Source organism: Malaclemys terrapin, chromosome 15, assembly GCF_027887155.1.
Source record: "Malaclemys terrapin pileata isolate rMalTer1 chromosome 15, rMalTer1.hap1, whole genome shotgun sequence".
Taxonomy (NCBI): Eukaryota; Metazoa; Chordata; order Testudines; family Emydidae; genus Malaclemys; species Malaclemys terrapin.
Window position 1 is genome coordinate 30,823,007 of NC_071519.1, and position 21,069 is coordinate 30,844,075.

At 44.5% G+C, this 21,069-nt stretch overlaps 1 protein-coding gene across 8 annotated transcripts in view; it reads left to right on the forward strand.

Moving 5' to 3' along the window:
- Positions 1–21,069, forward strand: part of NCAM1 (neural cell adhesion molecule 1) — a 243,697-nt gene that overhangs the window by 179,611 nt on the left and 43,017 nt on the right. For 6 of the 8 annotated variants that reach the window (XM_054004820.1, XM_054004821.1, XM_054004827.1 and 3 more), the window contains 2 exons: positions 88–258; positions 4,267–4,398. In XM_054004820.1, coding sequence (XP_053860795.1) covers positions 88–258; positions 4,267–4,398 — 303 coding nt within the window. Of the gene's footprint in view, positions 1–87; positions 259–4,266; positions 4,399–5,690; positions 5,706–12,922; positions 12,959–15,086; positions 15,129–19,880; positions 19,884–21,069 lie in introns of all 8 variants that reach the window. The other 2 variants (XM_054004826.1, XM_054004824.1) reach the window with 2 other exon arrangements.

Genomic DNA, 21,069 nt, shown 5'->3' on the forward strand with positions numbered 1-21,069 from the left:
CACCTTCTCTCCAAGGGCACAGGCTGTATGGACATTTGCTGCCTGCCCTCTCCACATCACTGCTTATTATTTCCCTTCCTCCCCCAGATACTCCGTCCTCTCCTTCCATTGACAGAGTGGAGCCTTACTCCAGCACTGCCCAGGTGGAGTTCGATGAGCCCGAGGCCACCGGTGGGGTGCCCATCCTCAAGTACAAGGCGGAATGGAGAGCACTGGGCGAGGAGGATTGGCATTCCAGGTGGTATGATGCCAAAGAAGGTAGGGTGCGAAAAAACATTGTTCCTCTTAGCCTCTCAAGAGTCTCTTCTTGTTTTTGGAGTGTGACCGTTCCCCCCTCTAACTTCAGCATCCGTTCCAGGCTCTTCGGGATTTCCGAAGTGGAATCCACCCCTTGGTCAGGTGTTGGTGGTGTTCTAAAATCACTCCCACTGGTATGAAGTGTAAGCCTTCAAGCTACCCTGCGGTGTGCTCTGTTCCTGCCATTCAGCTGTACAGAGCCCCACTACTTACAGGATCAGAAAACAATAGTGTCAACAAAGACTCTAGACCTATTATTATTATTACGTATGTATTTATTTGTAGTGCGGTATCACCTGGATTTCTCAATCAGGGATCAGTTCCCATTGTACTAGTTGCTGTTCACACGTGAAAAGACAGTCCCTGCCTCAGAGAGCTTGCAGTCTAAAGTAACTGTGATCTAAGCAACAGAAATAGTATTGTGCTCACCTGATCTTTTCGTTTAAAGCCAAACCCAGTTGAGTTCCAGATCCAGTTTTCCCTGGGTCAAAGGGTCATCAGGCTGGTTTGCAATAAGCTCATTTAAGAGGAAGGTATCACCGTGCTTCATAGGAAGGATGAATCTGGGCTGAGAGAGAGAGAGAGAGACTCATCAGACATAAAACAATCTATATACCTGGGGGTTGTTAAGGAGAAGCCTCCCTTTTAAGCATTGGCATGAACTACAGCTTTAACATTTTTAATGGACCTTCCAGGTCATCTGTCGGGGACATTCCATGGGCGGGGTCAGCACTAAAATATTGTTCATTCAAACACGTTATTTGGGAAATAGGAATCACTACGGTCCAATTAACCCAGTGCCCCTTCTCTAACAGTGGCCAGTGCCAGTTGTTTCCGAGGAAAGTGTGGGAAACCCCGTGGTGGGAGGATGTGGGGTAACCTGCATGCCTGTGAAGGTCTCGTCCTAATCTCTAATACCGAATAATCGGATTAAGACCTAAAGCATGAAGTTTAATATCCCTCCCAACGTTTTTTGTTAGTGTTAACTATTATAGCGGGATATTCTTTTTCTCCATACAAATGTATAATCCCTTTTCAAATCTTGCACAGTTCTCCGCCTCAATGACATCCTGTAGCAGTGAATTCCACAGTCCAGTCACTTGTGAAAAAATATTTCCTTTATTCAGTTTTGAGTTTGCTATCTTTTAATTTAATTGAACATCTCCTTGTTCTTGTGTTGTGAAACAGGGAGAACAGAAGTTCCTGGTCTGTCCCGTCTAGACCAGTCATTATTTTATATAATTTTATCAAGTCCCCTCTTCTTCGTCTCCTTTCTAAGGTAAAAAGTCCCAGTCCTTTCAGCCTCCAAGGCCCCCAGTCATTCTCATTGCCGTTCTCTGTACCCTCTCTAATTCTGCAGTATCCTCAAGGCCCTTCATTTTCACTATTTATTTTGTTTAAAATTTCCCAGGAATTTAAGTGTTACTACAAAAAATTAAAAAATGGATGAAAATTAGTGCAAAAAAAAAAAGCATTACGTTTTTCTGAGTCAATATCTCATTTAATATTGGGGGTCTGGAAAACAGAATAAAAGCAACTAATAGAGAAAAATAAAGTCTTGAACATAAAAGCAGTTTAATGCTATGGTTTATTTAATGAACTGTATATTAACAATACGTACACATATGGACGCACGTGTATATTTATCTGCCTCTGTATTGCCTTCCTTGAACAGACATTTACACTTAGACTAACTTATTAACAAACACGTCTTCCTAGCATAGTGTACTGCATTTTCTTTACATAATCAGTATTTTCATGTAGTTGATCCAAAATTCAGGTGAAAATCAGTAAAAACTAAATAATAACTTTTAAAACGTGGGAATTTTTCAGTCAAAATTTAAAGAATCTTAAATACCCTGTTCAAGATGGGGGTGACCAGCTCTGCACACAGGACCCAGATGAAGCTGCCCCATTAATCTGCATAATGGTTTCATTTATATATATTGGTTTGTACCTCCTGCCCAAGACACTCTGCGCAGCGTTGCCATAAACTGCAAAGAGCGACCAGCCAGCAGAATTCAAATTCCCTTCCCCCCAAGAGGTCTAACTCCCATCAAATCCTACAGCATGGCGACTGTCTGTGCAAATCTATACACCTTATAGTGCCCCCAGAGTCCAGTAAACCAAGGCGGTTTGGCACTGATGGGGCTGGTGGAGGGAGAATCTTGTTCCAGAGGGTTCTACCACCCGTCCCATATGTATTATTATTTGTATTACTGTAGCACTGTAGGGTCCTTGCCCCACACACGAATCGCATCGCCATAGCTAGAATCATGTTTGGTTTCTCCATTTCTTCCTTCCTTTCTGTGAAGTGGAAAAAGATTTTCTTTAGTTCAGACAATAAAAACCTCACTCAGTCCCCCCGCCCACCTCTCTCCTTAAGCTGTGTCTGAGCCTGGCGGCTTGATTCCTGAGGGAGGGTTGCAGCCTCGTCTCTTGCCGGAGGCTTGGCTCCCAGTCAGTTCGATAGGAGTCGAGCAGACAGATAGCTGTACTGCTTCTCTCATCAATCGCCTGCGCCTCCAGGGTTTCTGCTTTGAAATTGTGCTGTGTCAGGAAGAAGGGAAATCTCTCCCCAAGGTGATGGCTCGGGGTCATGCAGAGGCTGTGGTATCTGGGGCAAGGCGAGGAATCCGAAATGATTCTTGTCAACCTTTGAGGTGGTTTAGGAGTTAGATGATATGTAAAACCTCTAGGCTGGCTGAATCTGCAAGAGCCTGTCGAGTACCACCAGCCTGCAAAGCGTAAATTGAGGGTCTCATGATACTGTAGGCAAATGGCAAATTGTTTTCTCGGCCCCGACTTCTAAAGAATCCAGCATGTGACAGCGTGCTCTGTGGGGTCTGGTTTCCCCTTGAGGCATTGCTTTTCCCTACTAGTTTGAATACTAAGTTGTATGATATAACAAAACACAGCTTAGACCCTACAACCAGAATCTTGGGAGGTTTGTAAGGGGAGTGAGACATTCTGCCTTGCATATGGCAAGCAATGGCCCACAAACAACATGAAGTACAAACCCTGAGTGCACATGGAGCAGTGAGCCATTCAGGTGGAAAGCAGCAATTTTTCCCAGAGCTTTTCCATTGCCGGGATCCTCCCTTTGCTGGCTCGCCCATCCAGCACATCACGTTTCTTCTTCTCTGCTGAGCAGAGATGCACTGTGGCTGCCTTGAGAAAGCAGCCTCCCCTGCATATGTGTGCTCCCCAGCATGCAGGAACAAAGCTCCTGTTCTCACTGCAGGGGCACATTCAGGTTCTTTCTCCGTGACTTGCACCATTTACAAGCCCAGATGTCATAGCTTGAGCTCTGCACATGGATGCAAGAGGGGCTAAAGGGGTAGATGGGAACACTAAGGAGCCTGCAGTGTGCCTGGCTCTTGGAAGCCAATGCCCTAGAGATGTCACGTGCCCCCACGCTGTGCAGACCCCTTGTTCTGTCTGGGGGGAGAGCAGTGGCTTTATTCCACAGTGTGGTTAAATGTCATGTGAAGGATTGTGCTGCCACAAATGCTTTCCCAGTCTCTCTGTCGCTTGCCTTGCTTCGGCTGCTGATGGACTGTCTCTGTGAAACGTTCGGGGAGCCTGGGCTTGGAAGCCACTCTCCAGCACTGGGCTCTGGGCACTCTGCAGCCACAGCCCCACATTGGGGTTTGTAGGATCACTCCTTGGAGAGCCCCAGAGACGAGTGCAACGGTTGCTCCCCTTGGTGCCTGCTCTGGGCCTCACCTCATCCCATCTCCTTTGGAGAGACCCAGGCGGCAACGCTAGCCCTGCAGTCTTTGCACAAAACTATCCACAAAAGAGGGTGGCTTTGTTCCTGGGGCTTTCATGCAGGGCCAGGCACAGCCCACGCGACGTGTATGAACCTGACATTACAGAGTGTGAAAATGGGCTTGTACTGACTGTCCATTCAAACCCCATTCTTCCCTTTCTCCCCCCCCCCCCGCCCTCTCTTTTCTGCAACAGCAAACATGGAGGGCATGATTACCATCATGGGCCTGAAGCCAGAGACGACCTATGCCATCAGACTGTCAGCCATCAACGGCAAGGGCCTGGGAGAGATCAGTGCAGTGTCTCAGTTCAAGACCCAGCCAGTTCGTAAGTAAACATCAACCCTTCCCCCCCCTCCCTTTGCCTCTTTGGTTCTCTCCCTGGCTTTCCCCAGGGGATCCCTGCTGTGTATGGGCAGTGCCTCTTTCTCTTGCAGGTCTCGGTGCACCCTTTGCAAGTCTATTGAGCTTTTATGTTTTTGCCGGATTCCATCATGAATATTTTCCCTCTTCCAAGGGTGGGGTTTTATATTGGGCCACACCCCCATGACTGCAACAAATGTTCTACTCTCCAGGAGACTTGGGCAGCAGGCAATCAGATGGCATTTTCATAATACAAGCAAGCAGCCCATTGAGAAGGGCTGGGTCTCCCAATTGAAGCGACAGGCTGTTTCTGTTGCTTGGGGGCTAGGGGAGGAATTGGGTGGGTGTCGGAGAAGCTGCCGTGAGAATGAGTTTGAAACGGCAGGAGGGAGGGAAGGTTATTTCACTGCGCCGCTGTTTGCTCTGTTAAAATGTTCACCCGCCTTGCCCTGAATCATCTCCATCTGTCAGTGGGATGCGTCTCTGCAGCCCTGGGGCCTCCCCTCCCCACCTCACTCATGAGCAAAAAGCCCTGGAGCCAAAATCAGGTTTGATTTTTGGAGGGGGGATGGAGTGTAAATTCTGCCAGCTGGGAAAGAGAGAAAATAATGACATTCCATGTGCATGAAGCAGCATACTGGAGCCAGAAGGGAAGAGCTGATGTTTGCTTTATATGGAGCCCCGCACTCTTATATCTGATCCCAGCCAAGGACTTAAGATCCTGGGGTAGCCCGAGTTGACTCCTTGGGCGTTCCTGCCACACTCCCGCATGGTGTTTGATGTGGTGTTCACCCCCTTCACAAGGGTGCGCCTGAACGTGTCCACGTGCACCTCCTGCTCTCCTGACTCTGCTCAAGCTAACGACGCTTCGCAGGCGCTGTCTCCTCCATGATGCTCTAGCACACTGCCACTGATCATTCTGGAGCCCCTCAGAGTTTTGCACAGTCCCATAGGAAGCCACACTCCTGATCACCCTGGCTATCAAGCCCAGCAGCACTGAACAGTGCAGGTTGTACAGAATGGTGTAAGCATCGTGTTCCAAGAGAACCCGATCCCATATGACAAGCCAAATCCCGTATTACTTCTCACCTTGTTGCAGTAATCCCCTTGTCTGACCCCTCTCCATTGAGTACAGCACCTGTTGTTTTGAATTTCCAGCTCCATGGTCTCTATCGCCTCTCTTCATCTCTTTGACATTTTTGTTTTTGGGTGTATCTCTTTTCTTTTTGTCTGTGTTCCATCTATGGAAAACCGCAGGCATTCCTCATTCACGTAAGTGCCTCTCTGCATCTCTCTTTCTTTCTAGCCATCCCTGGAATGCTCCCCTAACATGCCATAGCTCTAGCATTTAATGTAGTTTTTTCTCCCTCTCCTTGTCCTTAGAAAAAAGTAGACGGTACTAGGCATCTCCTAATAACGCTGACCCTAGAGTACCCATTCTGCTCTGCTTAATATGGCTCTCTGTTGAACTGAGCTCGGAGGCCTTTTCCCTGTTGTACAGCATGCAATATCAAAGATTTGTCACTTGCAAGGATTTTTTGTAAAGGTCAGGCACTACTGGATTAGCAGTTGCGGAGTGGAGTAGCAGCATGTTTCTAGGTTAGCACTCATTAAAAATTTTCAAGTTTTCATGAACTTTAGACATTCAGAAAAACAAACAGCAAAGAGCTTCAACATTTAAGAAGACTTTTTTTGTTTTTCTGCCAACTCAGAAATTTTCAAAAATTCTGCATTTTTTCAAAATTTGGAAGTAAAGGGGGGAAAATTTTGAGAAAATGTTCACAATTTCCCCCCTCCTTTTAACAAGCTCTATTCTTAGTAGCACTTACAGTCCTCCAGCAATTAAATGGATTGCAGCCACTTTCCCTTTAGTGCACAGACATATCTCCTTCTCCACCGGCAAAAATCCAAAATTAACTGAAGAAAATTAATGATGGATTTGATGTGTTTGTTTATTTAGAACACTTAGGTTTATAATCCAGGCTTAGTCAAAAAGTATTCATCCCATATTCCATAGCTATTCCTGCCTTTCAGATTAACAGCATGGCAGTGAGGCGATACCACTTCAGCTGGGTGAGAATTACAGTAGCAGCTGCTTGCTGTATTACGACATACCCCCTTCTGGTGAGCTGATCCTGTGGCCAAAATGATAGTGGCAGCCTTTACTGGGCTGTTACCACCACGTTTGTGTTCTCAGAAACTTGCCAGAAGATATTGCAGCTCCCGAAAAGTGTATCAGTAGATATAGATTGTGAAATTCTGGCTTCACTGAAGTTAAGAGATTGGCTGTTGACTTCAATAGGGCCAGGATTTTCCCTATAGGATTCTTGAGCTATTGGTGGTGAAATACTGTGGTTCTATAGAAAATCAAAGTTTGGGTAGATCACTAGATTGATCAGTGGGTTGACTAACAGATAGCTAGATAGATATGTATAGAGGTGGTGGGATAGAATTTGAGATTGTACCAATTACAGATAGGATGAGGTCAATGGGAAGAAATGTCTTAACCAATTGTGATTCCTGGACATGTGTGCAGTATTCTGCCTACATTGTTTGGAACCTATAATTTTAGCAGAAGTAATTTATACCTCATATAAAGCTAATCACAGTTAGTATTGTAGCCATCTAGCAATTGGTTTGGCAGCGTGTTCTGAATTGGACAACAGCAGTGATATGCTGGGGAGATAAAGACACAGGCACTCAGATCTATAATGATGAATGCCATAAAGAGAGGGGGGGAAAGGACTGAATTATGCAGCAAAAAAAGGATATCAAAAGCCATGCTCACAGTCATAGCTCCAGATATGCCTGCCAAGCCACATGCACATCATCTGGTAACAATTCTATGGCTCTTACAACAGCAGAGTTAAATCACACCTGTAATATGGCATTTTTCACTGTGTTTTAAAGTACGGAGCCGTCATCTAGAATTTGGTTTTCTGGACCAAAATGTATCTTCTCCTGTTTGATGGGACAGAGCTGCAGGTGCCCTGGCATGTCAGCTGATACAGGCTGAGATGTACTCCTGCTCATGGAGTTTTCACAGCTTAATCTGGACAAATGCACCATCTACCTCTTGCAGTGTGATTGTTGGAGCAGATGAAACTAGAGGAGATGGTGATGGGAAACCAGGCGTGAGGAGGAGATGTAAAATGATGCATGGAGGTTGTTCCATGTGGGGGAATAGCGTGAAAGAAGGAGCAAAGCATAGAGTGATGAGAGAGGGGGATAAGTTATATCAGAGGCTTGGTCAGGACAGCTGTCAGGTTTTCCTGTAGGTCATTGTAGAAACACTCATGGAAATGATGATGGATGACCACAGAGACTCGCTGTGGTGCAACTTCATAGAGCGTAGGTAAGGCAGGCTGGACACAGGGATCTGTCCTGTGATTATGTAGACAGGATGGCTGGAATCTGTTGTGGGGATTGAGCACCTGAAAGTGCACAAAATCTAACCAGAACAGTGATTTAACACGCTCTAACATTAGGGTCCAACTCTGCCACCTTGATGGTGAGCAGCATGTACTCACACAGGCCACTCCACTGTGTCCATGCGACCGTTCTGGGTAAGCACCAGATGCCATTTGAATTGGGTGGCAGAATCAGGCCCCTGATAAGGAATGCAGATCAGGCTGTGAAGGGCCCAGTGCCTCTAGGGAGCTGAGGAAGTTAGAGCAGACATTGGACAAGCTCGCTTAGCAGAAGAGCTCTGTGGGTTTGGAGCATCATTATTGCAGTACTGTTTCCTTTTCACTCTCTTTCCCTACCTGCTCCCATCCCCTTCTCCGCCATCCCACCTTGCTCTGAATCAGGCTCAGAGTTGCCCTGCTGGTTTTCAAGACGAATCACGGCCTTGCCTCAGCCAGCTTCTCCTGCCTCTGAACAGCTCCTTCCATCTCAGCCTCCTCCCTGACACATCTCCCTTGACAGTGGCACTCCACTCACTAGCACCACCCTATCTGTCTGAAACCCTGTCTCTGCCTCTTATACTCCTCCATCTTTCAATCTCTCTTTGCAACTTTCCTTTCGTTTCCTCCAGCTTACAAGAGACTCTGATGTTCTCTGTGAATGTGTGCGTGAAGGCGGCTCCATAAGAATACACCATATTGTATTACCTCAAGGGCTTTTGAATTGGTTTTATTTGTTCATGCAACTGATGGAAGATCAGACCAGGAAAGACCCTCTGGGATTTCATAGTCTCCCAGCAGGGTGGTTTTGGGAAGGAATTTCACACCAGCTTTGCTCTTCTAAATTATTTGGGAATATTGTGGCAAAGGGAAGCCAAGGGAATGCTGTGGGATGTATGTGATGCACTGAGGTTCCTTGGAAAACATGGCACAGTGCTGCCTCCTCTGGTCTTGGGCTGGGGACTCAGCGTTGTAGAAGGAGTAGCAGAAAGTACAATCTCATGCTTTTACTCATGCTGCATAGGACTTTGTTCCATGAGTAGTCTTCATCAGCCTGGCCCATGCTAATATAAACACATAGCATGGGGTACCTAAAATATTTAATTATACCATTTTTTGAAAACTCCACACAATTTCCCCTGGTGACAGGAAATGAGAAAAATAGACCCATGACAGATGCTAGTCACAGTGAGTAAAATTTTCAGAAATGCCTACGTGACCATTGTTGTAGCATTGTGATCCCAGGATATTAGAGAGACAGGGTGGGTGAGGGAATATCTTTTTGTTGAATCAACTTCTGTTGGTGAGAGAAACACCCGATGAAGAGCTGTGTAAGCTCGAAAGCTTGTGTCTCTCACCAGCAGAAGCTGTTGATCAGTGAAGGAGAGCTGCATAAGAACTTAAAAAGACTAGGACAGAATAGTCCTGACATCAGTGGAACCACTTGTGGAGTAAAGATGGTCTTCCACATGAGTAAAGATATCAGAATCTGGTCCTCAGTAGGAAGGCAGGAAGCAATGGCTACTTATCATGTAGCAGTTTTTCAGACAGAAAGTGAGTCCTGCAAAAAGAATTCTGTAAGCACCCTAGCACTTATTTTTGTAGAGCATTGTGTAACTGATTTGTATGATGATACTGACGTAAGATTTTCAGGTTTGCATAGGTTTCTTAAATTTAAAGCAGATAACGAAGAATGTTTTACTCCTGACAAATACATTATATTCTGTCTCTCAATCCTGATAAATAAGTTAATTCAAGTTAAAGATCACCAGTTTCTGGACAGTTCTTACATTGCTACTCAGCGGGAAGAGGAACAGAAAATGTTCTGGTTAAGCCCAGTTCCGTTGCAATATCTGCTGTTCTGCAGATGCCCCCGGAATAGTAGCCAATGGTCTTCGTCCCAAGTGCCCCTTTTGCCATTTAGATAAGTTTGCAGAAGCAAAGACAGAATGCTTCAAATCATCAACAACATCATCTTGGTTTATTCTTTGAAAGCCACTGAAAACGTAATTGATGCGAAACTTAGAGCATATTTTTAAACTCCAGGAGCAAACATGTTTATAGAATAACAAAAAAACATGTTTAAGTTTGTCACTATTTTGTCCTGAGGTTATGAAAATATTTTGGTGGTGACACCTCTCCAAATGGTGCTGCAGTGAGTCAGCCAGCCCTAGTTAAGAAGTGAGACTTTTAAACGGCTTGTGGTTTGAGGGGCAACGTAGCAATAACGTTGATGTCCTCAACCATGTCTTAAACGAATGAGTTTAACGAATTAAAGAAGAAAACAAACCGCTTTTAGCTGATTGGTGCGGCTGGGTCGTATGAAGAACTGCCAGCCAAGAGCAAGCTTATGAGCCGTGTAGCTATGTGGGCCTGATGAGCAGAGAGCTATCTCAAGGAGAGGCTTTGCGCCTATAATACAACATTTTTGACATCTTAGACCACCACTGATATTCTATGAACTTTTTCGAGAGGAGGCACCATAATATTACATGAATACACCCCCTAAGAAGAGCCAGTGAACAGAGAGGACAGGTGCAGATTATTACATGCAGATGCCACCCTGACTCCCTTGGCGACTAACACCATCACACTCCATGTGGGAAATCTCATAAAACAGCAGTAGCCTATGGGCATTCTTGACCAGGTTGCAAAGAGCATCAGGATTACTAAAACATACAAAGCAAAGCTGTGTACTGTAGTCAATTCCAACCTATTCAGAAAGATTGATTCCCCCAATTCATGGACATCAGTGAGATTGAGGACTGTCCAAGGTGTTCAAGCCTCCAAGCTATTACTACGCCAGCCTTTTTTCATTAATCTAATGTATACTTCTTGAACTCGGAGTGAGAACTGCAGCTCTGTATGCGATAGAGCTAAAGTCACTGGTCAGATCCCTTACGGGACAATCTGGTGAGCTATGGAATTTTCAAGGAATCAAATGTGAGCTTGGCCATTGGACGCTATCCAAAATTCTATTTGACACCTCTGTGCCCAGTGGGTTGGAAGCTCCCATCTTGGCGCTAATGCACTCTGTATTAACACATCAGAAAAAGCTGATTCTTGTGCCTTGGAATAAAGGGGGACATGCTGGTAAATGGGACATGTTCTTAGCCAGACAGGTGTCTGCTGTGTGAACTTTGCATTAATACATTAAAGTAGTAGAGTATTAACAGGGCATGTAAGAACAAAGCTGGCCAAGGCCGAATGCCTAAAATTGAAAGTATTTGGCCACCAAATTAGGTTCATTCTGTTACAGAAAGCATCAGTGATCAGAACCTGTACTGTGATACCATTAATCAACAAGCTACCCCCTCCCCACGCGATCCCCAAAACCATCTAAACACAGCAAACAATTTCCACTTTTTTAAAAAGGATCTGCTATCAAAATGTTGCCAGATGGAAAACGGACAATCTGCTTGATTAAGAAGACACTGATTGCAGTTTGGAGAGAGTAAGGGGAATAAAGTTTGGAGAGCCAGTATTGTTAAGATTTGTCACTAAATCTTTCCTCAGTGATTGAGTTGATAACCTTTGGAATTTAATTGCTTGAATGTTACTTCTTAATTTGGTGCATCGCTGGGGAGCGAGAAAGAGAAAATCGATAGTCATGGAAAACCCCTGAAACAGAAAGCTTTTGCTTTTCTATGACTAATTATATATTATACTTACTATACATTTTGGAAATTAAAAAGAATAACTATTACTATGTTTACATGCAGAGAAATCTGTGTGAACTGTAATCTCATGGTTTGTTGAACTAAATCCATCAGGAATAAACATGGAAGGTCTGATATGGGTGGATTTAGCATACCATTTGAGGAGTAGAGTCTAGTCTGACATGGGGACCGCAGCATGATTTCTTTCTTTCAAGAGACTTTATGGACAGGAATGCTGGAGTTGCATTTTAGTACCAGCCAAAACTCTGTTTTCTTGCTTAGAATTTCTGTTTGAATGTCAAAGGGATGCGGTTTTGTAATGGCTGCTGTTGTGATGATTGTGTGGAGTGTTTGTTTTTCTCACTAATTACCAGAATAAAGCAGTTTCTCCCTAACCTTGAGGAACATGGGCCCCCAGATCATTGATAGTGTAACAGTGCACACACACATTGTGGTGCTGGAAGATGTCTCTGGTTTAGGGTGACCAGACAGCAAATGTGAAAAATCGGGATGGGGTGGGGGGGTAATAGAAGCCTATATAAGAAAAAGACCCAAAAATAGGGAGTGTCCCTATAAAATCGGGACATCTGGTCACCCTACTCTGGTTTGGTGTGTTGGTTGTACATCCTTGAGCACCCCGGACTCATTTTTAGCAGCATCCCTCATAACTGTTTGAAAACAAACCTGAGCCGCGTACGTGCCTCACAAGTGCTGCTTTAGTTCAAGGCCCTTCCGCGTCTTGCTGCAGTGCAGGTGGGGCTCAAAGGGGAACTAAAATGCATTTGTTTATGCCTTAATTTAAAAGAACAACATTTCAATGATCCCTGACCCGTCAAAGGATGAAAGATTACCAAGAAATCCAGTTTAAGACAAAATAAAGGATGACACTAGTTTTCACTACTCTGTATTTGCAAAGACCCGAGTTCAGGATTCTGCTTCCCTTATAACACTTGGTCACATCCCTCATCCTTAAACCAGTGGAAGGGGACACATGTCTCTGTCCTGCTTTGTCTCGTATCAATGGAATTGACCGTTGCCAGCGTTTACAGGGGTCACATTCTGCTCTCACTTCCATGAGGCCTGATGCATTGGCCATTATCTCCATTGCAATTCATGGCCGTTCGTTTGGGCTCATGGCGCACAGCTGGAGCAACTTAGTCAGGTAAGTGGTGTTCAGTGGAGATGCACTGGGGAGAAATTAGTTTACGTTAGAGGAACACAGGCCTTGCAAGATACAGAGCCTGTCTGTTTCCCTGTAACAGAAGGCAGCTTTGTCTTTCATTCTCCTCTCCGTATGCACAGGCTTGTCAAAAAGTCCTTATCCCAAGGGGATCCTGCCATTTCACTCTTTCCTGTTTTCCTTCCTTTGGCTGCATTTAACAAGAATTTCTTCCCCCTTTCACATTCCTTTCTCTTTCTTTAGCAACTACTGTTGCCCCGCCCGCCCATTTCCCAGACAGTGAGTATGACGGGAGCCTTGGCTTTGCTCTGCTGTGCTCTGCATGTGTCTCACCACCAGCTGTGGTGCAATCTTCCTAACATCGTTTCTTTTACATGGGCGAAGACTAAACCCTCTCAGTAAAGAGACTGCGGATAGCACAAGCTGAATTCCTAAGCGGTAGACAGGAAGGCAAATGGGTACTAAACCTTCCAGCCAGATGGAGGAAAAGTCAATAGAAAGATGCAGAGTGAAGTCATTGGGAGTTTTGCCATGGACTTCAGTGGGACCTTTCGCCCCTAGCATTTTGCATTCCATTCCCATTTTGTGGGGGTAGGCTGCTGGTGTGGTCAAAGGGTAGTTTCCTGAGCTCATTTTGGCAAAATAGATAGTGAGAGAGGTTAGCTTCTGAGCCAAAAAAGGGAAATACTGAAATGATCAACAGATAATGGCTTGTCTCTCGCTAAGTCTACTGCTAAGTTGCCTCCTTGGGCTGCGGAAGGAAATAATTTCTTTCTATCCGGTTTGATCCTCTTAAATCTACATCATCAGATTCAGGCTGCGAATCACACAGGGGTCTCTCCCATCTCATGCATGGCTCAGGTCAGCAAGACTGATGCCAGCATGAGAAAGGAGGAGGAATTAAACTCAGGCTTAGCTGCCTACACACCAGCCTGCAGCACTAGCTCTGGTGCCCCATGGGGAAGACTATCAGCTCCTCTATTTTTTTTAAAAGATAAGGATGTTACTTGGTGTTATAAAAAAAAAAATCCCTCCCAACTGTGGGCCGTGCTGTGGCCCCTCTGGCATTTGGAAACGGAGACTTGTTTTGCTCTGGGTCCACTGTTCCTACCAATCCATGCAGGAGTGATGCTGGCATTTGCGCTCGTGCGGTCTGCCTTTCCTCTCTGGTGTGGAGTGATGAGCGCTGTTCATAACATTTGTAAGGGGCTTTGAATCTGTCACTCCTCAAAGATGCCACCTGTGAGATACTTTGCTTCCTCTAAGGCTGTTCTTTTTTTTTTTTTTTTTTCTGGAGAGGGAAAGTGAACTCTGCCCGGGGGACCTCACCTCTTTCGATTCTGCCTCAGGTTGTGGCCGTTGTTTGGAAGAAAGAAAGGGGAAGGTTATGAACACGCAGCACAGAGGAGTGTAAAGGCGCCTGGAACACACACAGCAGAAGGCAGGCCATGGTCCGTTAGAGCGGAGCTGGTCCATGGAGCTCTGCCTTGGGGCCCACTGCTGCTTGCCATATGGGTGGCAATACTTAAGTACAGTAGGGAGGTAAAGCTTGAGGTTTACCTGCTGCTGCTTTGCCACTGTCACAGCCAGCTCTGTGCAAAAGTGGTGTTTCAAGCCCTGAAAGTCAGCCTGAGGTCATTGTGATGCTCCTGAACTCACTAGCACAGGTATTGTTGAGACCAGGAGCTCGGCGGGACCGGGCAGAGAACACCCAGTCCCACGGGATGGGACAACAAATATAGAAGGGATAGAAAGTCTTTTCTTTGGGGCAAGTGGAGGTGAGGAAGAACCATCTCGGAGGAGCAGGCTATCTCCTAATTGTCCACTGCGGGGTCTTTTTGCACCTTCCTCTGAAGCAGCAGATATTAGCCAGTGTCAGAGACAGCATTCTGCATTGGCAATTCCGACGTTGGTTTAGCCAGAGCTGAGTTTAGGGTGAACATGGGCTGGGTATCCGAGAATCCCAAAGGATTATTGTTTTGGGTAGAAACCATGTGAAACAGCAGCAGCTTTGTCTGGCTCCTTTGAGATTTGGTTCAGGCTCAGAACTCTGGGGATACAAGCATCCCTGGAAACAAAGCCGTTGCGAAGGTCTGCGGGAGCCCCTGCCATCTCTGAGAACCACACAGCTGCAGACACCGCTTCTAAAAACAGGGAAGAGCCCCTTGTTTGTCTGTGGAATTCAGATGGTGCAGTGGGGGTGGGGAATCCTAGCATGATGCAACTTGCATAGAAACCTTTATCTAATATTTATAAATGTGGGGCATGGATCGTGTGCAGCCCTGACTGTCTCCTCCTCATTAGACTTCATTTCTCCTTATCTCCCTCTTCTCTCCCCCCCCTAATTTTTATTTTCATGCTATGCTTCACCTTTACATGTCCTGTCCTATCCTTCGTGTTTCCATAGCAACCCTGCCTCCTACCAGATCCGAAAGCACAGAGCAGATGAGTGAGTAGACGGGAATTGCTCCCCCTTGGTCCTGAGTGTTGGTTGTTACAGTGTAGATCTTCCATCATCAGCAATCAAAACACGTCTTGTTATTTTGGTGTCTTTTAAGGCTTAAGCAACAATCTGGTATTAATGGATGTGTGAGCATGCGGGTGATAAGGCCCCAGCATGTTCTCTCCCCCTCACCCCCCGCCTCCACTCCCCCATCCCAAGGATTTGTTGGAAATTGCAAACACAGGGTTTACTAGAAACACAGGTATTTTTAAGTATCGGGGGATAGCCGTGTTAGTCTGTATCTACAAAAACAACAAGGAGTCTGGTGGCACCTTAAAGACTAACAGATTTATTTGGGCATAAGATGCATCTGAAGAAGTGAGGTTTTTACCCACAAAAGCTTATGCCCGAATAAATCTGTTAGTCTTTAAGGTGCCACCAGACTCCTTGTTGTTTTTACAGGGATTTTTAGTTTTTAAAAATCAAACAGTGTAAACTGACATTTAATGAACACTTCCACTCACTCCCCAAAGGATCATTTTCTGTCAAGCATTTTTTGGAGTGGGTTTGAGGGGAATCCAGTCAAAACTGAAGTGGTGGTGGTGATGATGAAGATGAGAATGAAGAGGAAGATTCAGGAAGCTGCGTACCGTCACTCCCCTTGGTGGTTTTCCCTGCACAGAAGTCATTGGCTAGACCCAGAACAGCACAAGGCCCAAAGACCAGGAGACACTGTCAGCAGGGGAAGGACTGTTTGCAAATAGACCAGCAGGGAGGCAGCTCATGGAATGATTTTTCTCACCATCTATCCTGCATTGGAATGGTGAAGGAAGCGCAGGGAGGTAGGAGCACTCCCTCAGCAGGAGGGCTGAGATTCTCCCGATGGATCAGTCTGGATACTTGCATGACCCTCATCACCCTGATATCCAAGCACCTCCAAATCATTAATGGATTTGATCCTACAAGAGGGGAATACTGTCCCCATTTTACACAGAGGGGAATTGAGGCACAAGCTTGAATAAACAGCTGCCAGAAGATGTGTGTGTAGCTGAGCTGGAAATCAAGCCCAGGTTTCCTGAATTCTAGTTCAGTGCCCTGTCCACTAGACTGCTCTTCCTCATGGGCCTAGATACTACAATGACAAACCTCAGCAGAATAACCAAAAGAGCTAAAAAGCACAATGGCATTAGTTGATTTGTAGACAGAAATCAAACAGATTTACTGCACAGTGTCCGGCAGAAGTGTAAGCAACACACAGGCCACTTCACTGAACAGGGCTGTCCAATGCAATTTGCACAACCTGTGTCTTCGGGAGCTTTGTAGCATTTCACATTCCATACCAATCCAGGCAAATATTTGCAATACAATCCTGGGAGATGGACAAGGTGGTTGAGCAAAACTTAGCTATATACTCTGCAAACACTGAATTCTCAGGCAGATGTGTGCTAGCTTGCTTTGGTTTTCAGTAACACTGTGTGTGTGTTCGCCTGAGATGAAGCCATGTTTATTTGCAGTGGGTTGGAAGCCATGAAGCAGATATACTAAAAGCATGAAACACACGTCTTTTTTACGGGAGGTTGGGAGGATGTTCAGTCCAAAGCTGCGAGAAGAGAAAAAAACATGCTGTGTATCACCAGCCCTGTCTTTGGTCTTGCATCTAACATGAAATCGCCTTTTATCTGCCAGTGAACACAGTTAACAATTTCTTCCTCTCGGTATCTTTCTCGTGTGTGTAATGTGCAGAATTCTAATTCCTAATGCTTTTAAAGTGGGAGCTGCTCCATTTTGCAGAAGAGTATTTTTTATTCCGCTCACACCGTTTCCCTGTTTTTTCTTTTTTTGGTTGGGCGATAAGTAGTGCTACTAATGCAGTTTTTTTTTTTTCTTTTTTTTCTTGCAGGAAGCAAGGGTTGATTGCAGCCCTTTCCCTAATTTCTGGACTCAGATGCAGTTAGGAGATAGAATTTCCTGTCAGAAATGCAAAATCTTTTAGTGTTGCTTAATAGGAACATGGCTTGTTTCACATGAAAGATACAAAATGTTAGTTTGTGTCAAACATTTTTCATCCCCCAAAATTAAAAATATATAGATAAAGCCTCTGTTTTTTTACCGTGAATGGGAGTTCAGCTTTTTAGATATTTGCAGAATCCTGCCTCTTACTGCCTCGTTATCATTAGTTTATTCAGTACATTTATGTAAATAGCAGAGGTGTTCACTTCCATGCTAAGTTGTTCTACAGCATGTTAATGCGCTGTATTCAAAGACCAAAAAAAAGCCCACCTTGGCAACAGCCAGCCATTGCAGAGGCTTGGCATCATTTTATTACTGTTCATGCTGGTACAGCAGCTCAAGTATTGCCCTAATGTTTTTTCAAACAGAGACTGGGTGAAATTAAAGGCCAACCAATTATGAGAATAGCTACTTAACACTAGTCCTACAGGCAGAACAGAAGACGAACAGGGGGCCTTATCCAAAGCCCCCCGAAGTTCCTTTGCTGTTGACTACAATGGACTTCGGATGAGGCCAAATGTTTTGGAGTTTGTTTTTTGCAGGATATGTAGCATATGGGAGGAGATTTTCAAAATCACCTAAGGGATTTAGGAGCATGTCTCCACTGACTTACAATGAGACTTGGACTTGAATTCCTTTGGGCGTATTGAAAATCTGCCTAATAGCATTTCATCACAATCACCTGCAATCCATAGGAATAATGGGGTGAGATCAGTGGGAATCTGGAACTTCCCTACAACTGTGGAATTCCCTTCTAGAAGAACTGAGAATGACTGCTAAGCTTGCCACTTTCAGGCTGCAATGCAAGACCCAGGAATGTGCCATAATAACACACACATGAGATAATGAGGGCTGAACACCCCATGACTGAAAATACTTTCTCCTTTGGGTGGTCAGTCTGCTTTGCTCCATCCTGTGTGATGCAGACATGGCCATAGCGATCCATGACTTCCAGATTCTCACTACATATTCTACCTGGAAATGAAAGATCAGACTCCAAAAGAATTCCATCTGGTGCAGAACACACAGCTGTGGCTGGAGCAACCATCCAGTGCTCTGATCACTTGATTGGCTGCCCACCAAGTACATGATAAAGGTCAAGGTTCTAGTCTTGGGGTAAAATTTTCCGAAACGCCTAAGTGATGTGGGATCCTAAATCCCCTTGGCTTTCAAGAAAACTTAGCCTCCTAAGACTTCCAGGCACTTTTTAAAATTTTATCCTCGAATAAAGTTCTCACTAGGCAGGTTGTGGTCTGATCTCTGAGGCTGCTTCTCCTGTCCATGACCAAAACCATCCACAATAATTGTAGTGCAAAAGAATAATAAGGTGAGACGATAGGGAATTCGGAAACAGACCCTCCTCAGCAGCTGTCCTACAGCCATAGAACTCCCTTCCAGAAGAACCAGCAGGGACCTTCATGAAATGCAAGACCGGTGAATTTGTCATAATTAATACCTATAATTTGTAAGCAAAACCTCTGCTTTCAGAAGGCAGGAAGAGGAGTGTATTTGTAGTCTGCCCACTTGGATTTCTGTAATTGTGAGCATGGCATAATTACATAGAATTTTTATAATCTTTTTCTATGTTTTCTAACCATTGCTTCTTGCCCAAGTGGTAACATGTCCTATCTTGCCAGGTAATAGCATCAAGAAAACTAATGGCTTGATTCTCAGTTATACTAAGGCTACAGTGCAGAGTGTAGAGTAGCTTTCATGTGATTGGGAATCACCGCCTAAAGTATAATCAGAGACAGGTAAACACTTTAATGCAGACAGTAACGTTCAAAGGGGACAGTGATTTGGGCAGAGGAAAACCAAGAATAGGTGCAGTGGCCTCCAGTCCTCCTGTCCTGCATTCCCTCCCTTCACAATCTGTTCACGTTCCCTTCTCTATTTAGCAATGTCCATGTCTTCCTTGTGCCATACCGGTCATTAACTTTCAGTGCCAATCACTTCTGCCCTCGCCTCACTCATGAACTGCCCCCATGTCACATCATCACTGGGATTTTTTCGAGATGATTTGTTTGATCTATTTCTGAGTCTTCAGGCTGGTTTAGTTAGATACAGCTTATGGACTTTCAGAGCTGATTGCTGGACTTCGCAAGTCGTGGTTGCATTTTAGTGATTAGCAACTTCAGCCTCAGTAATAAATGAATGGATTTTTTTCTCTTATTATTAAGAAAGATTTTTCTTCCTACAGAAATCGAGGCTCAATTGATACGAGATGCTAAGGTCCATCCTTGCTAGACCATTGGCGATGACTGTTTCTCTGTCTCCTCTTGTGCCTGGGTTGTTACTGAATAACATGTCTTCCCTTTTTCTTTTCAACAGTCTTGTGGATTCCTTCTGCTGTCCAAGTTCGGGGACAACGGTCCTTCACTTCAATAATGTTTATTCGCTCCCTGACTTGGTATTAATAAGCAGTGATGCAGCTGTGCCTAACACTTACTGGTGTCATAACTCAGTGCTTTCTCGGGTTTAATATTCTTATATTTCCAGGCAATTTTACTGTCTCCCCAATGTTTCTTATATATGCTGGCTAATTTTAATTTTGTTTATATTTTATTTAGTCTGTAATTCTGTTGTTGATTTTTTCCCTTGCCCATTGTTTACATCAGTTTTTTAATTTTTTGTATTTTCCATGTGACCTCCTCCACTTTCCTTTCAACCAATCATGTGCGTGCGTATCATGTGACTTTGTCATGTGGCTTGCATGGTGCTGATGATGTCGTCCACGCTGGTGAACAGAAGGTAAAAAACTTTGTTCTGATTGGTTGACTAGATCTCGGGGGAATTAACATCCCCCCCTACCCCCCAGCAATTAGGGACCTCTAAATTCCATTGCTCAAAATTTCTTTTGTAAACTTTTTGGAGAGATTGCTCACCACCTGTTATCTGCATGTGAAGAACTAAAAGCCAACCATCTGCGCTGAGCTAGAAAGATCGCTTTCTATGCAGAAAACCTATGGCTTAATCTTTTGATTCATTCAGTGTGAGAACACAACAGAATCAGCTTCTCTGGGAACACAGTAACCTTTGGAACCACACTTTGGGTGTGAAATCCTAGCCCTATTGAAGTCAGTGGCAAAACTCGGATTGCTTTCAGTGGGGACGGGATTTTGTCCTCTGAGTTTCACTTCACACTTGTATGAAAATATGGGCCTGATCCTCAGCTAGTGTACAGCAGCATATTTCATATGGCTGTTACAACATTTTGTTGACCTTTTCTTTGCAAATACAATTCTGATAATGATTTTCTTTAGCTGGCACTCATTTTTTTTAGCCTATGAAAAGGCAGAAAATAAAAAAGCCGATGAAAACCCCCCAAAAGCTAATTTATAAACATAAAACAAAACTTTCTCTTATCATGAGAAAAGCATAAATGTGGCAAGAATGGAAACTGTTTTTAGAAACCTCTTTATGTATATTGATACACACACACACACACACACACACACACACACACACTCTACATAATCAGTGCCCAAGCTTTAAATATTTTATATTGGAAGTAATGCCATTGAAGTTATATTTTGCTGGTCATCACCTGCCAAAGTACTGTATCCTTCCTACACATTATCTGTCCCAGTCAGGAAAGGGAATTAATCTGGATCAGAAGTCATTTAACAATTACAGCAACTGGTGGTCTCCAGGAAATCAGGAACCAAACGATTGATCCTTGCAGTTAAGGAGATAAAATTACTTCTAATTAAAGCTCATGGCAGCCAGAAAATAAATAATTTAATATTGTGATTGTTGCAACCTCACTTAACACTCCATGCACACTATAAAGAGAGGGGGAAACCCCTGCTTTTCTGCTTCCCTGAGTAAGGCAAACAAATTGTTTGGAAACTCACAAAGCAATTGGCTTTTTACCCATTAACTCTAAATCACCTTATTGTTTTGGAACATTGCCAGGAAAGCATTTGGGCTGGGG